Here is a 16,614-nt window from a genome sequence, read left to right as displayed (position 1 = left end):
TCAGCTCTCTGTACCCTCCTTTCAGGTAGCTGTAGAGGGCGATGAGGTCTCCCCTCACCCTCCTCATGCAGGCAGGACGGCGAGCAGCAGCCAGGAATTAACACACTCAGCCTACAAACCTCCCATTCATTTCTTCCCAGTCCCTATCAAAATTTTTCCGTGCTCACCCTTTTCTACAGCAACTCCCCAGACAGGGGCAAGCGCGGCCAAGGCCCGACTGGCACTACGGAGGAGCCGGCTGGGCGGCGACACCTGGGCGGCAGGGCCGGGGGCTTCAGCCCGTCGAGGAGGGGATTTCTATGGCTACAAAAATTGCCCCTGAGGCCCAGTGTCGGCAGAGGCGAGCGGAGCCCTCCCGGGGCGAGCCGCCCGCGGCCTGAAGGAAGGGGCGAGACGGCGGCTCCGAGAGAAGAGCCCCACGGACCGCCTGGGCGGGGCCTTGCCGCGGGGGTGTGCCAGAATCCCGTTCTGATTGGCTGAGCGCGGGATGCACTGGCCAATGGAAGGCGGCCGCGGGCGGGAGGGCCGGCACCGCCTCGCCTGGAGTGGAAGGCGGGGGGGTGGGGGGGCGGTGAATCTGCGGCGATAGCCAATCGGCGGGCGGGGGCGGCGTGACGTCAGCGGGCAGGGGGCGTGGCGTTCCGCGGAGCGAGGAGCGGTGACAGTTGCCGCGGGCCGCCTCCGCCTCTTCCCCGCGGGCTCCGGGCCGAGAAGCAGCAGCAGCAGTAGCAGCAGTCGGCAGGTACGGCGCGGCGGGGGCGGCCCGGCCCGGTCCGGCGGGGCGATTCCTGCCTCCCGCGGCGCCGCCGACAGCGGCGGTTCAGGCATAGGCCTCAGCAGGCCCCGTCGCTAAGGCAACGGGAGGGGTCGGCAGCCCCACGGCGGCTGCCGCCCGGGGCAGGGCGCTGCGGCGGGGCCGGGGCCGGGCTGCCAGCCCCCCCCCCATTCTCCGGAGCTGTGCGAGGAGCGGGGATGTGACAGCCTGTCCCCGAGGGGCGGGCAGCCAAGCCGGCAGAGAGCCGCCTTTCTCCTCCGCGCCCCTTGCCAGCCCTGCTCCCGTCCGCGATAACCGTCTGGGCCTTTGCGGTGGCCTTGGCCTTCGCCGGAGGATGGCCACAGGGTTCTGGTATTTCACCGTCGGATTTCTTGCGCTTTCTTGCCTGCTAGTCGAGGTCCTGAGCTGTTTCTGACGGGGTGCTAGTCTGAAAAGTCTTGTCCTATCCAGACTGATATCCCTCCTGCTAGAGCTTGTCCTCTTGAACATTCATCCCGTTTGTATTCAGCTGGAGCACTGCACGGATTGTTCTGTGCTGTATCACCATGAATCTTAAGTCTTTTACATGTATTTGATAATACACGCCATGTACCTTGGGTAGTTATTTCAGGGATTGGGTACATAGTTGACCTGTGAGGTCTGCAGGCACAGTGCTCTTGTTTGGATATTCTTGCTCAACAGCTGAGCAAAATTGTTCAAGTATGTTTTACAGCTGTGCTTTGAGTAGCTTTTCTATTCTGATGCAAGACCTTTTCTACTTGGTGAAATGCCCTGGCTTCTGATTCCAGTACTGCATGCTGCAGGGTGTGATCATATTTCTCACTTCCTCATAGTTGGTAACAAGTTATTTTTTTTCTCCCCCCCCCGCAACCCTCCTCTTTCCTGAAATTTCCATTCATTTTGTCCTGCTTTGCATCAAAACCAAATTTTTCTTCACCTTTTAACTCTAGATGCATCCATAATGCTCAGTCTCACTCAGCCCTATTCCATGTAATCTCCTGCACCTCGGCTAAAATCATCGATGTGGCCTCACCAGCATAGTTTACAGGGGAGGCAGGGAAAGTCCTTTTAAAAATTTCTGATTAATATTTCCCAACCTGTAGGAAGTAAAAGAAGAACCTCAAATTGGTGGTCTGTAACTCTTCATGCAGAAAGGTAGCTCTCTGACACAGCGTAGATGAGAGTTTCATTTCTTTACAGCTTTAATTTCAGGAATGTCTGGAAAATCTCCAAAAATATAGAAGCTTGTGATAGAATTAGCTGCTCTGCCATGGAGGTGTCCCAGGGGCCAGGATGTCACAGACCAATTAAGTTTTAGGAGTTGCACAGCTGAGCTGAGTTTCTGTCAAAATTTCTTCTTGCACTGAGAAGTATTTGTCTTTTTTATATGCAAAATCTTTGAATAACGGTCTTGAAAAGTATTAAAAGAAATGTTTAATATTTAATGGCATTGATGACAGCTGGTAAAATGCCTAGAGCTGTGAAGCTGCCGTTCATCTCTTGCTGGAATGGACTGTTGACTCTGCCTGAAGACTTGGATTTTTGTAGCTGATTTTGGTAGATGCAGAAAATAGTCTTCTGGCCTTGCTTAGAAGTGAGGAGCAGCAACGTAATATCTGAGGAGACTGCTGGAAGAAATGCCTCTCTGTTTAAGGTGACACATCCAGCGTGCAGAGCTTTTCCAAAATAAATTTAGAATAGATCTGTGACTTAATATTTTTGTCTCTGCAAGCAGCCTGAAATAACAACACCTTTGTGTAAACCACCCCTGCATTCTCCTGTTGATACTTAGGAAGTATATTTTGGTTAAGTTTTGCAGTATGCTTTAGTTGTTGGGTAGTGCAGCAGTGTCAAGGCTACTTAGCTCTTCAGTTTGATACAGTGTGTTACAAAGGAGACTGCATTTAATAATCTTGAGTATTTGTCACTGTAATCTGGGATCTTCCTTTTGGGCTAATACCTTTTGCCAGTTTGTAAGTGTGATGTTCTGCAGGCCTAGAAACGTGAGCTTTGAGAACTCTTGTCTTGCTAAAGTGATCACTATTTCCTTGGTGGCTCTCTGCTGATCCCAGTACTTGGTGCTGGGAGGAGAGCTTGCTTCAACAGCTTTTAAAATGCCCCTTCTCTGGGACATATCTTTATATTGAGTGAAGTAAAGGCACAGGGAGGAAATGCAAGTGTGTTTGTCTCATGAAATTCTACTCTCAGGTTATCCTTAGATGTTAACAGTACAAGGTTATGTATTCAGGGGAGATCGCTGAGCTTTACTAAGAAAATACAGGGTATTAATGATCATTGGCATCTGACATATTGTTACTTCCCATCTATTTTTTGATGGTCTTAAAATGCTGCTAACAGCAAATGCTTTATGTGTAGATGGCAACATTTTAAAATCAAGAATGCAATTTATATAAAAAGTCACAAATTTTGCTTCTTAAAGCTGACTGCAGTTAAAAATAATCGATCCTTTATCAGCTAAACATTATTTGGGTCAGGTGCTTCTTTCCAGTATTATATTATTTACTTTCTGATTTTGTGATGAGATTTGTCTTACGGAAATCTTTGTTAGATGAAAGATGTTTTCAATAGCATGAAAAGTTTGATAAATGTAACTTTCTTATTGTAGTTTATATTAATAAATCTAGTTCAAATTTAAGGCACAATGAAAAAGGAACACTTCTAGGGAAAATGATGTCACTATTTCATAGAGTGGGTGAGTCACACATTTTAGTTTTCTTTCTGTTACTGTGAATATACATTAAAAAATACTTGAAGTTAGTACCTCATTCATTTATACTTCACATAATCTTTCTTGACTGAATTGCAGAAGAGTTGAGAAACCTGTAATCCTGGCAGTAAAAACACCTCAATCGCGTCATATGTTTCTTCTGAAGTATTCTTAGTGCTAATTATTAACTCGCTTTTCTTTTTTTTTTTTTTCCCTCCAGATCTATAACAGCCTACCTGAAGTCAATAATGTTTTCCAAGTTAACCCGCTCTCAGAACATTGCAGTTCTCTGTCGAGGTGTTCACGCTTCACTGAGTTCTGCAACCTCAGTTGCTACAAAAAAAACCATTCAAGGACCTCCATCCTCTGATTTCATATTTGAACGTGAGGCTAAATATGGTGCCCACAATTATCACCCACTACCTGTTGCTCTGGAAAAAGGAAAAGGTATTTTATTTAGGTTTGCCTGGGTGGTATAGATGGGATGTGTGTATCTAGATGGGATGGGATCATGGCATAATGATTTTGACCTAATTGATTTCTGAACCTTTGGGATTTTTTGGGGGGGTAGGGTGGGTGGGACTAAGAAAATTGATGAAATAAAGACAGCTGATTGCTGGTTAGAGAATTGGAGCATAAGGCTGCCTGATAAAACCGTAGTCTCTCTAAAATGATTCATCTAAATAGAGGTCTAAGTTCTGATAATCTTCGTAATTCAGAATAACTCAGCAAGAAAATTTCAAGCAATTTCGTTTCTTCTGTTACCTTGTGTGGAGAGGTTTAATGTTAATGTGAACATGAAAAGGTGCATTGGAACCCTGTTTAAGTCTTTGTGTGCTGTTCCTGTATTACTGCTTAATTTAAATTTACTCTGGTCTTTAATTATGTTCAAGGGGCTTTTGTGCCCTGCAGGTTAAATGCTATGAGTTTATACTGAAATGCTATCAGTGTAGTGATCCAGTAGCTTTTATTTATCAGTACATGTTTTGACAGCTCAGAGCTGTCAGGCGATTAAGTTTTGAGACTATTTGGGTTTTGTTCTTTCTTTTATGACCTCCAATTCTTATTAATTCTCTTACAAAAGTATTCTTATGTATCTACTTTTTAGGACCCAAAACAGTGACTTGGAGGGGAAATAATATTCTCATATTGCTTACTAACTTAGTGGAATAACAGCTTTATATGGGAAATGCTTATTTTCTTGGTTCCTCATGGGGCATTTATTTGTATTGTACTGGTTTGTGGCTCATGCTCTCCTTGTCAACTGACTATTTTCTAGTTAGAGGGCCTTTCAGGTATGCTCTAAGGAACAGCGAGAATGCCGTTTATACTTGACCAGGTTGTGTTGTAGCTCTTAGCTTATACCATTTAGTATTATCTCATGTCTTCTTTTATGTTGTGCACTGACCATACCTTTGTTTTCCTAGGTGTTTATGTGTGGGATGTTGAAGGTAGAAAGTATTTTGACTTTCTGAGTGCTTACAGTGCTGTCAATCAAGGCCACTGTCACCCAAAGATCGTGAACGCTCTGAAAGCTCAGTCTGAAAAACTGACCCTTACATCCAGGGCATTCTACAACGATGTACTTGGTGAATATGAGGAGTTTGTCACCAAAATGTTCAATTATAACAAAGTTCTTCCAATGAACACAGGTAAAAAAAAAAATTTTATTTCTTGTCTGTGAGATTCAACCGTTTTGTAACATTTGCTACTGCATCAGTGGCCTGTCTCATGTACAAGTGTGATAATGCTACTGCTTTGTGTTTTAGGAGTGGAAGCTGGAGAAACTGCCTGTAAATTGGCTCGGAAGTGGGCATACACTGTGAAAGGAATTCCAAAATATAAAGCAAAAATTCTTTTTGCAGGTATGTAAAGTGCGTGTTATGAGTTGAGGTATCGAGGAGGAAGAGAGCTCTAGACCCTGGATGCACTCTCTTTTCTCTTATAGCTGTAGTGATTACTTTGCAGTATTCCTAATGTTTCATTTTTTTCACTGAAGCAAGTCTGTTGGAGGTCTCTAACCTTTGACATTTTTAATAGTGTAAGCTAAGATCTCAACCTATTAACAGGTTGTGTTGTACTCACATATCTGCAGTCAGTGATTCTGATAAAAAACTACTGTTTGTGGCTACAACAGTCTTTGCAGGACCTTAGGGTTCTCTAAGTGCCTCCTCCTAAATTGTGAAGTCCTGTCTTAAATATATTCTGTTGACAAAACATTCTGCGTATGCTTCTGGCTATTTGTTTTTAACCTGAAATAGTTACAATGAATTATAAACATTTTTTTACATGTGATGTCCTTTAAGAAATGCATGTGATCTTAACAGAAGTGATTGTAAAAGCAAGAGATATGAATATAATTGCTATGATAAATTGATTTCAGATCCTCCCCTTGTGGAGGTCTGTGCATCAATCAAGAGGCAATGGGAATAGTTGTTCTTTGACAGGAACTGTTGGTAATGTCTGGTTTGGCAAGGGCAATGCAACAATGATCTTAAACCCAGGAAGGAAACCATAGTTAATATGGTGGTTTATACAGCTTTATAAACAGCAATTGAATATATAAAGTGGACCTTATTTGTACTACTTAACCTTTTTAGTTATCAAAAATTGATGAGTGGCTGCCTGAAGTCACATAGAAAGTGCATTCAGTCCTCCATGCTCTTCTAACTGCTGTTTGGGTGTTAAAGTGCAGTATCTTTTTATTCCTAATAGGTTGATTTTTATATACCTTTCTCTTGAATTTATTCCTCAAATTGCTGCCACCCCTCTCATAGATTGCACATTTGGGTTAAGCCTGCTACACTCTTAGGCTTTCCCTACCAATGGTTTTCTTCTTCATTCTTAAGATCTTCCAGAAGTTGGCATTAACCCAGTAAAGCCATATTGTAGTCTTGATCATACAATGAAGGTAAAAGCTATATTGATAGAGTAAATATGAAGCCCTGCAATGTCGTGGTATGCTTCTTCCTTTCATCTGCCTGCTCTGCTTGGCTCTGTAACAGGGAGAAGTTACCTGCCCCTGAAGAGGCTCTTGTACTTTGCCAAAAAAAAAAATTATGTTTAATTCAAATAGCTTACACTTGGTATTTTTTGGTTATGAGTGAAGTATTTTTGTCAATTCTAATGTTGTTCAATGATTCTGTATTGTATAAAACCTTCCAGAATAAAGGTTACTACTTAAATACTGACTTTTTTTTTTAATTGATACAGCTGCAACAGGTATATTTATTCCTCCTTCTCTTCCATATATATTTTATTTTGCAGTTCAGTCAATTAAATTTTAGTAAGTGCTTTCTCATCTTGATAAACTGGATCTGCTCTCCATTTTTATGATCCTATCCCCTTAACCACAATATATAACTATGTGCCAAGTAGTTGGAAAAAATTACTAATCCTTCTTTTGGCAGAAACCAGCATTTTAGCAGAAAAAAAAAGGCTCTCCTGGGTAGCTAGGATCAAAACAAAGAAGAGCTTTAAACATCAGTCCAGAGGAATTGAGGGAGATTCTGTGCTTGGTAGTGAGCCAGGATGGGGGGTGGAGTGCTAAGGTGGAGACAGCCTGCCGTCAGCAGATGAACTGCTCTGCTACATGTAATTCAGTCTTCGGGGCTTGGTTTCAGGATACTGAGGACTGCAGGAACGTAACCTTGAGGTGATAAGCATGTGACTCAGCAAAGCATGGCAGGGACTGTTCTGGTAGGAGACATTGCTGTGGTGAAGGGTGTAAAGTTATTTACATTGGCGATTAGAAAGCAGGGGTGCCTACAGCTGGCGGCGTCACTAATAATGGACTTCAGGATTTCCTGCAGACTGAAAATATGCTCTGCCCCCAGGATCGCAGTTACACAAAGAAATTGGTGGGGGAAGGAAAAGGCTTATAATTATGTGAAGGCGTTGAACCCTTCATCTTCCTTAGTCTTATTAAACCCATTATTATTGATTAGCTGAGAGTATGTTGATTTAACTGAAATATTACAATGATATGTCATAGTCTTGGTGGTAGCTGGTTCCTAGACATTTTAACTGATGTTTCTATATGAAATAGTGCAATGTCACAGTATTTTTTACAAATATAAATGGGTTCTCCTGGAACTTTTGAAATGCAGAGAAATATATTTTTTGATTTAGGCTTACTGGCCTAAACTCTGGGTGGTGTTTACTTTTTTTTTTTCTGCATTTAATGAGTGATATGTACGTAAAAGCTGTACATCTTCCCTAAAAAGATGTTATATTCCTGAATAATTTTCAATTTTTCAGACTACTAACAAAGCTTATGGAAATAATTTTGTATACTTGCCAGGTCTTAGAGTATAATTTTCTTTTGGTTTTGATTTGTGCTTTTGATATAGCAGCACAATGTATTTATGGCATCAATGTAAAATGCTAACAATTAGCAGAAGGATGCTAATATGTTAATGTTAGACAACTCTTAAAATGCATTACCAAATAGAAAGTGTGATATCCTGTAAACTGTTCTGGCTCTTAGTCGGTTTTGCAAAAATTTTTTTTTTTTTATTAGCTGGCAACTTCTGGGGCAGAACCATGTCTGCTATCTCTAGTTCTACTGACCCTTCCAGCTATGATGGATTTGGACCCTTTATGCCAGGTTTTGAAGTGATCCCATACAATGACCTACCAGCTCTTGAGGTATTTGACAATTTTTGTTCTCTTCTAAGAAATCAATTTACAGGGTCTCTTTGGTAAATAGCAAGGCAGGAAAATCAGTTGTTTATCCTTCGAAACATGTGCTTTGACATAAAGATATATGTATCTAGACACATATAAGAAATATATATGTTAGAATTACATATAGGAAATGTGTGTAAATTCTGCTTCCGTTTTGATTTTCAGTTTTGCTTTAGGATATAAAAGGAAAACCACGCAATCTGTTTCATTTCCCACATCACTAAGATGTTCAAAGGTACAAATGAAGATAAACTGTAAGGGAATTCAGATCAGTAGCACACATTTCAAAGTCAGGACTTGGATTCTGAAAGTAATATCTTTGCCTGCTTTTCTCAGAAATGCTGTGTATTCTTCAATAACCAGATGACCAGGATTCACTGCAGTCACAAACAAGTCTTTCCAGTTTCACAGCATCCTTAAAACCATGCTAGGCTGGTGTTTCACTTAAGCTACTGAAACACTAGTGATTCTGCATTTCCCTGGGTTTTATGAGATCCATCCTGTCAAGCTGATGAGGAGCGTTGACCTTGATTAGTCTAAAATTTCCCACCCTCATAATATGGGCTTAGGTATTAAAGGGTAGATGGTGCTTGATGGCAGCCATAAGGTGCTGGACTTGGGACCTGGGAGGCAAGAGGGTTCCAGGCAAACACAGATAGTCCTGAAGCGTTAGGGATGTTGGCGTTGTCACTTTTCCATCATCTGGGTGCATTGTCTCCATGAGTGACAAGTTGGTTAGCCCTCTGTGCCTTTTGGGTCTGCTGAGTACAAATGAATCCTCTGTGGAAAGTGGAGGGTTTATAGAACAGAGATGGTTGTCTCCTAGGAGTTTGGTTAGGGGAAACAAAGCTCTCAGTGTATTATAACTGCAGTGTGGAAAAGCTTACTCACGTTTGAACCTACATAAGGCTGCCCACTGTGAAAGGTCTGTAAGTATTTAGTGGCTTTCAGCCAACTTTATCGAGGCTTTGAACGCGCTCTGGAGACCTGAAACTTAGATCCACATCCATCAGACTGATAACTGAATTCGTTCTGTTTATGGGGCAATACTGAGAAAAGCTGTAGTAAATCCATACTGGAAATCATTACATCTCTTGAGTCTCCTGGACTTCTAAACCTTGTAGAACTTGATGGGGAAAGAATGTAGCCATGGACTTTGCTTTAAGGTGACAAAATTGTTCTGGAGAGGCTCCATTCTTTTTTGTTTGAGGTGTACTGGGGAAGTGTTGAGCAATTGTTTGTCTTGTATGGGGTAATGCAAAACTGAGTGTATTTCTGAGGTAATCTATGAACTGATCCGATAAAAATTGCAAACCCAGACAAACAGATTAAGGTTTGTAATTTCCCAGCAAGCACACCAGCTGATTTTTCAAGGCAAATAACGACATAGGCTTCTGTGTTGGAACTGAAGTGGCACTCAGGGATAGCTGCCTGACATGAATACTGTTATCATCATTTGAGGGAGAACACCAGGGTTTGACCTAGGTTCTGCTACATGTATTCATCTCTGTATTTTCTAAATTTGATCTGAGTAAAACCTTTTTCTTTTTGTCTTTCCTATCCATATGTCCATTTTTCCAGCGGGCCCTTCAAGATCCCAACGTAGCAGCTTTCATGGTTGAACCAATTCAGGGTGAAGCAGGTGTGGTTATTCCTGACAAAGGTTATCTCAAAGGAGTGCGGGACCTCTGCACAAAACACAATGTAAGGAATTTGCTATAACAAGGTGGCTTAAGCATTACACTGTGTTTACTGACGTATCTTGTACGGTCATCCTTGTATGCAAGGTACAGGACTTCATATACTATTTAATAATTTCCTTTTCTTTCAGTGGAATAGGGTAGAGATACTTCTTATTTCCTGGCAATACTTACTAGGAAGTACTTCTTAGCAGTGCACATTTTTCACTGTCTCTTACTGCTGTCACTACTTTAAGTTTCTAGTTAATGTTCTTGAAACTGCATTTATTTTAAATTAATTTAACTTTTAATTTCTTTTTCACGTAAGTTTCTTGGGCCAGGAGCCAATTACTGCAGTGGTTCTACCATGTCTATCAAGGGACCCTGTTGCTGGAGTGCATAAGTGCTACTGAGAGTTAGTAACAGTAATGGCTCACGGAATGAAACACTGAAGATGGTCATATGCTTGTGTATGTTCTTTTAAGATCTCTGAAGAGCAGCATTTATAGTTTTGTTCTTTTGTTGACATTTTCTCAGATTCTCTTTCGTACTGCATTCCTGACTCCTATTCTGATTATTATGTCCTGCCTGAATTCTACTATGAAATGTGTAGTTCCGAAAATAGAGTATTAGATCCATAATTTCTTTCTTTGCTAGTGAAGCCACACTGAATTGGGCTTGGATTCAGTGTCTCTGGAAGGGCGGGAAGATGTTTGTACATATTTCCATGTCCTTCAGTTGTCTTTGGGTACTGATACTTCTCACAAGCAGGCTGCCATGCCTTCATATTCCAGGACCAATTTGGTCAGCCTCTCCCACAGGCCCAGGCCATGTCCTTTGTTAGTGTAAGGAAAACAATAAAGAAAGGGCTGCTGATTTACACTTTTTGTTCCCTTGGTGTTGCCTGTCTGATTTTAAAAATCAGTGGTCTCTGTTCCAGTAGAACTGTGATTCTTAATTTGCAAGTGCTACCCGTAATTCCTTCTATACCTTCAGAGGAAGGTGTTGACATACAATGAATAAAGTTGTCTTTATTATCACTGGGATACTTCAAAAGATAAAGAGCTACTTCACAAATAGTGGTACGTGACAATAGTGCAGCTTAAGAAAACAAGATCAAAAACTTGGATTTAGGCTCTGAGAGTTATTTAGACAATTAGACATCAGACAACAAGACTTGCAGAGTTGCTAAAATGACATTTTTCAGTCACAATGCCCTAGGAGTAAAGATAGATGAATGCTAACTTTTTGGAAATCCCACTCATTGTTATATCGCAAATAGATTTTGTTTGGACAGTGTCCAACCCTGTGTGGGCTGTGCCTTACATAGAAAAGAATATGCTAAAGATGTCAGAGAGAGAGGACAGTTATGTTCACTTGTTAGTATTTTGACATTTGTTAGAGTATGCAAGTCTCCAGGAGGTTGGGAGGAGGTAAAGGAAGTACCTTCATGTACTTAGCGCAATGCAGCTGGAAGGTCTTTCACATACTGTGTGCAATTATGTTGCATTGTTTGAACTGAGTTGGGAATGGGAGTGAAAGTCATTCTCTGCTATGTGTGGATTTTTCTTCTTTTTGTCTCTATAAAGGTTCTATTTATTGCTGATGAAGTACAGACTGGTTTAGGCAGAACAGGGAAAATGCTAGCTGTTGACCATGAAAATGTGAGACCCGATCTGGTTCTGCTTGGAAAGGCCCTTTCTGGTGGCTTATATCCTGTGAGTAACAAAGAAAGTTAAGTCATGATTTTTAAGTAATTGACACTGAAAGACTACTAGTTGGAAGAGCAATAAATCTGATGTTTGTTGTACTTGGATATTGGCGTTTACAAGATTAACTATGATTTATAACCCAGACAGTCCAACCTGTGAGAGATACATAAGAAAATAATGTATTACATAATATTACCTTTATAGCTGAAATGGCTATATAGTATCCTGAACTTTTTGTGCTGATGCTTGACTTGTTTGGGTGGTGAGTTATTAGATGCCATTTTCTTAGGCTGGTGATTTTTAGGTGTTTTGGCCCTTGTCAATTGAATACATTTGGTATATCTCTGTTTTCTTCAGTTTGATATTATCCTGTCAGGGAAGTAAGTGTCCAGTGGTCAGCTTTTCATCCTGAAATGGCTGGTTAGTAGTTTGTACTCTCTCTGGAGAGTAGTTTATCACAGTCTTGCTGTGATTAATTTCTAGGTGAATTCTGTAAAGGAAAAAAAATGCTAATGTGTGTTAAAACATATATTATAAAGCTATTTCTGAACAACTGGCTTTACTTCACTTGTTCAGCATGCCCGCATGACTGATTTTATCCTCTTGGAGTGACTTAAATTCCTGCTGATTAGGCTGGAAATTGCAACGTGCCTTGAACTATCTTGGCCAGTTGAAGGTATTTCTGAGTTGTTAAACAGAGTATTGAAGTTTAAACTCTTAAAATAATATTCAGTTTGTAGAAATGCCCCTCAGCTATAGCTAGATGCTATATGTTACCTCTATAGCTAAGCGCATTTAAGGGATTAAGCTGTTATATGATTGTCAGATATGTTCTCCTCTACACAGAGCTGGGAATGTAAATGTAATTTCTCACCATAGGCTGAAAATTACCCTTTCCTGAGCCCTGAGGAAAAGCTTGCTTCAGAGATAGTTATGTTTTACTGTTCTAAATATATATGTAAATGAATTGGCTGACCGTCCCATTTTAGGTCTCAGCAGTACTATGTGATGATGAAGTTATGCTGACCATTAAGCCTGGTGAACATGGATCTACATATGGAGGAAATCCATTAGCTTGCCGTGTTGCAATGGCAGCCCTGGAGGTTTGTGTGTTGAAATAGAGATTTGGATCCCAAAGAAAAAGGGGTGTCACACTGATGTGATCTTTGCTTAAGTAAATGATAATATTTGTTATGCTACGAGTAGAAATTGAGCTTTAAGTAGGAATGGAAAATTGGTGGTGGTTAACTGTTCGCATAGATCACAAAACAAATTCTAAAGTCTTTGCTGGAAACATGTCCTAATTTCTGTGTTCTTGTGATCTTAATATCTTAAATGACAAAATAAAATTTATCTAGGGGCAGTTTCAAGGCACTTACGTAAATTTGGTAAAATAGTTTCACTAATTTCACAGAGACGTTTTTAAATTGGCTTATTTTACTATACCATATTGCAGAGGCTGCTGCTCTGTGAGCTTGATAACACATATATGCTACTGGAGCTCAGACAGAAACTAGTAAAATGCCTTGTCCAGAGTCCATATTTTAATTATTCTGTGACTGCATAATTGACTGCATGTAATGCAAGTCACTCAGAAAGCCTCATCACTATCCAGTATGTGGACCTGCACCCATTAAGAGTTTTCAGAGGTTTACCATTCACTTGTAAATAATGGCAAATGAAAAGCAGTTCATTTAGAATAAAATTTCAAAGAGATTATTGTTTCTTGTAAACATGAATGAGTAAAGGCTTAATACTAATCTGCTTGGATATGCAGCCTCTGCAGTGACACTTCGGATGCAGCAGCTTTTGTACCTCAGTAATCGTAATGTCACTAGTCATCCATGGTACATAAAACAAATGCAGTGCCCTTCAGCTGACTGCAGATCTGACTTCCCTTTAGGTAATTGAAGAAGAAGACTTGGTTAAAAATGCAGAAATAATGGGTAACTTACTAAGAAACGAGCTCATGAAGACACCATCTGATATTGTAGCTTCTGTAAGAGGAAAAGGACTATTAAATGCAATTGTAATTCGGGAAACCAAAGGTAAGGAAATGTAATCAACTGTACAACTGCAGCATGAAAAACTATTTTTCAACTTAAATTGAAAGTATCTTAACAGAGTAGGGGGATGGCTTAATAGGCATCATGTTTGGGTTCAGATCTCGTCTATGGTAGTACCTACTGAAAACTTATTCAAGTGACTGTGTGCTATTAAAAATAGAGGGTTTTTTACTAAGTAAGTCTGAACAATTTTTTTAAAAATTATTTGAATTTTTTAATGATTTGATAATGTTCAAACCTGATGGTGAATCTAGCTCCCAACAATTACCCTTTTGTCTCCTCATTGGAAGAAAACTAGCCATATCTGGAACACTAGTTTCTGTCAGATTATGGAAGGATTGGCTGAGGTTGGTTTGTTTTCAGGATAGTTAGAAGAGTACAATAAATACAGGAGGGTACAAGAAAGGAAGAAGCTGGTGACTGAGAACAAGTTTCTAGGAATTAATACTTTGAATTATATCAGAAAACTGCTTAGAAGCCAGAGCAGGTGATTATTTTTGTCATGAATGTGCTAAGTGCTGCAGGGAGGTGGTATGATTTCCTAAGACCTGCATGTGATGCACTGAAATCCCGGCCTAAATATAACCTTGTCTGAAACCCTACCCAGATGTTCTCTTACCTCCCCTTTGCATGGTTTCCTGTTTTAAATTTATTAAGCACTAATTTAGACAAGCAGTTAGCAGTGAAGGAGCAAAACTCGGTGTGCTGGAAGCAAACTTGTGAGTCCCTTCAGACCAACTGCAGTTTTGCAGCAGTCTTGCTTTTCACTGCCAGCTGGCAACCAGTTTGCAATCAGGCCCCACATAGCATGTGCTGCAATTGTGCCACTTTTTCTGCTGTAATTTAAGTGTCTTTCCTTTAATTGTAGACTATGATGCCTGGAAGGTGTGTTTGAGGCTTCGTGATAATGGACTTCTTGCCAAACCTACGCATGGTGATATCATTCGGCTGGCACCACCGCTTGTGATTAAGGAGGATGAAATCAGAGAGTGCATCGAAATAATTCATAAGACCATTCTGTCTTTCTGAACACATGGCTTTTAAGGTGTATCTGCCGACTGACCCAAGGTGGTGTGTTGAAATATGTGTGATGAAGGCCTGCTCTTGAAGCAAGCATCTCTCATTCCTTTTACCTAAGAGGACTTGACTCTTAAAACGTAGCTATATCTTTAAATTATAATGGCTCTGAAGAAAATAAAGAATGATTTTAAAGAGTTTCCAATCTTGGAATACTTGGAAATAAAGTGGTGAGGTTCTGTTCATCTAGTCGTGTACATACTGAACAATTAAGTCGGAATGTTTGAGGGGAGGTATCTGTAGAAAACTGTTTAATTGTTGAAAGTCTTGGCCAAAGTTTAAAGCATAATTTATATATATTTTAGTAAGGGTGGTCTTACACTCTCATGTCACTTTCCAAAGCATCACATTTGGCATTTTTGCCCCTTGGTGAGAAGTCTGTAGGGTGGGAGCACTTGCCATTATCGATGAATTTCTATTGCTCATTTGTAGCTAGAAGAAACTTCTAATGCTGAAGGTTTGACAAACTGGTTGTTATGCTGGTGAACTTGAGAAGCATCGAGCTGTGTTCTGTGTGTACAGTATTTAGATTGTATGACAAGAGATGCTGTTTTCAAGCCTGGTCTCAGTGTTTGGCTTTGCATACTTGTAAAATAGATCTGACCATATAGATCTGTTTTTACTGTTAGAAAGCTTTCTGTAATCTGGATGTTTATATTAAAACATGCCTTGCATTAAAATAAATGTTAATGTGCAACTAAAATGTGTATTCAGAAAGAGCAAGCCTCACAGAAACTTGCAGTTGCCTCTGTCCAGAGCCCCAGCAAGTACTGCCTTTGCTGTTTTATGTATTTCTGTCAGTCTCTGTGGAAGTTTTTGCTGTGCTTTTTTACAGGTGTGTGCTTCTGCACTTTGGTGCCTTAAGAGTATTCTGTATGGAGCTGTGGACCTGGCTGCTATTCTTGCACTAGGTTGTTTTTTCATATTTCTTTGAACTGTTTTACCTGAGACGAAACCCTGATTAATCACTGTTAATACAAAATGTTCCCTTTGCCAGGCATAGAGGTTAAATGCAGTCACATGGTCATAATTGGAAGTGGTAAATAATCCCTTGGTATTTTAAAGGCAACTTAGTTTATGGAAATGAACCGATCTGATGGTTAGGGTCACAACCAGTTACCCTACCCTGTTCTGGGTGAGACAAAATGAGTAGTCATCTGCTGTGGATGAAGTAAGACTGATTTCAATTTGGAAAGGCCTCATTGTTGCAAGGGGTGGTGTGTCACTGTGACTGTTAGTCGCAGCAATAAGAAAAAAATGCAGAAAGGTGTTGCCTAGGAAGTTTGGCATTTCTGAAAGCTGTGCTTATGTAATCTGTTTGGAAAGGAGTGAAATAACTGAAAGAAACCGCCTTTTACATACCTAAACATACCTAACAGCCTTTTACATACCTAAAGTTTGTTGTCATTCCTGTTGCAGTCATTGCTCCTTCTCTAGTTAAAATTCTAATTCTTTTCTGAGAGGTAACATTTTCTAGAGCCCTTGCTGTTCCCCTTCAGTGATTCACTGCTCTGTGCCCTCACTGATGCTGCGTGGAGCTAGACGAGTTCACGGGACTCGTGTGCTGTGCTGCAGTTTATGCCCTGGTATTGTGGTTTGGGTTTTCCTGCAGTAGCATATTTTTCTCTCTCCGCCTGTGCTCCCAGACTCCCTTTTGTGCAAACTGTTTTGAAGAACAGCTTTGAAGCTGTTTCCCCCTTTTTTATTTGAGTAACAAGCAAGAATTACACATGTAAAATTCTGTAGTCTGGTCTACTGCCTTTCATCCTCTATTGCTGAGACTATTTCTCTGGCTTCTGGTGATCACTTTGAGCTCTAATCTTGTCCAACCTACTTTCTGGTTGCAGATTTACTAGGCCAAGACTGCTCAGAACTTGAGAAATTTTTC

At 40.6% G+C, this 16,614-nt stretch overlaps 1 protein-coding gene across 1 annotated transcript; it reads left to right on the top strand.

Moving 5' to 3' along the window:
- Nucleotides 1–641: 641 nt before the first annotated feature.
- On the top strand, nt 642–15,429 carry OAT (ornithine aminotransferase). The gene is made up of 10 exons (XM_074875496.1): nt 642–742; nt 3,724–3,950; nt 4,931–5,155; nt 5,273–5,368; nt 8,026–8,153; nt 9,774–9,896; nt 11,461–11,589; nt 12,573–12,686; nt 13,487–13,631; nt 14,518–15,429. The coding sequence occupies exons 2-10, from the start codon at nt 3,752–3,754 to the stop codon at nt 14,676–14,678; spliced, it is 1,320 nt and encodes a 439-aa protein (XP_074731597.1). The 5' UTR covers nt 642–742; nt 3,724–3,751; the 3' UTR covers nt 14,679–15,429.
- Nucleotides 15,430–16,614: the final 1,185 nt, after the last annotated feature.

Source organism: Strix uralensis, chromosome 7 (assembly GCF_047716275.1).
Source record: "Strix uralensis isolate ZFMK-TIS-50842 chromosome 7, bStrUra1, whole genome shotgun sequence".
NCBI classification, from domain to species: Eukaryota; Metazoa; Chordata; class Aves; order Strigiformes; family Strigidae; genus Strix; species Strix uralensis.
This window is presented reverse-complemented; position numbering and strand designations above follow the sequence as displayed.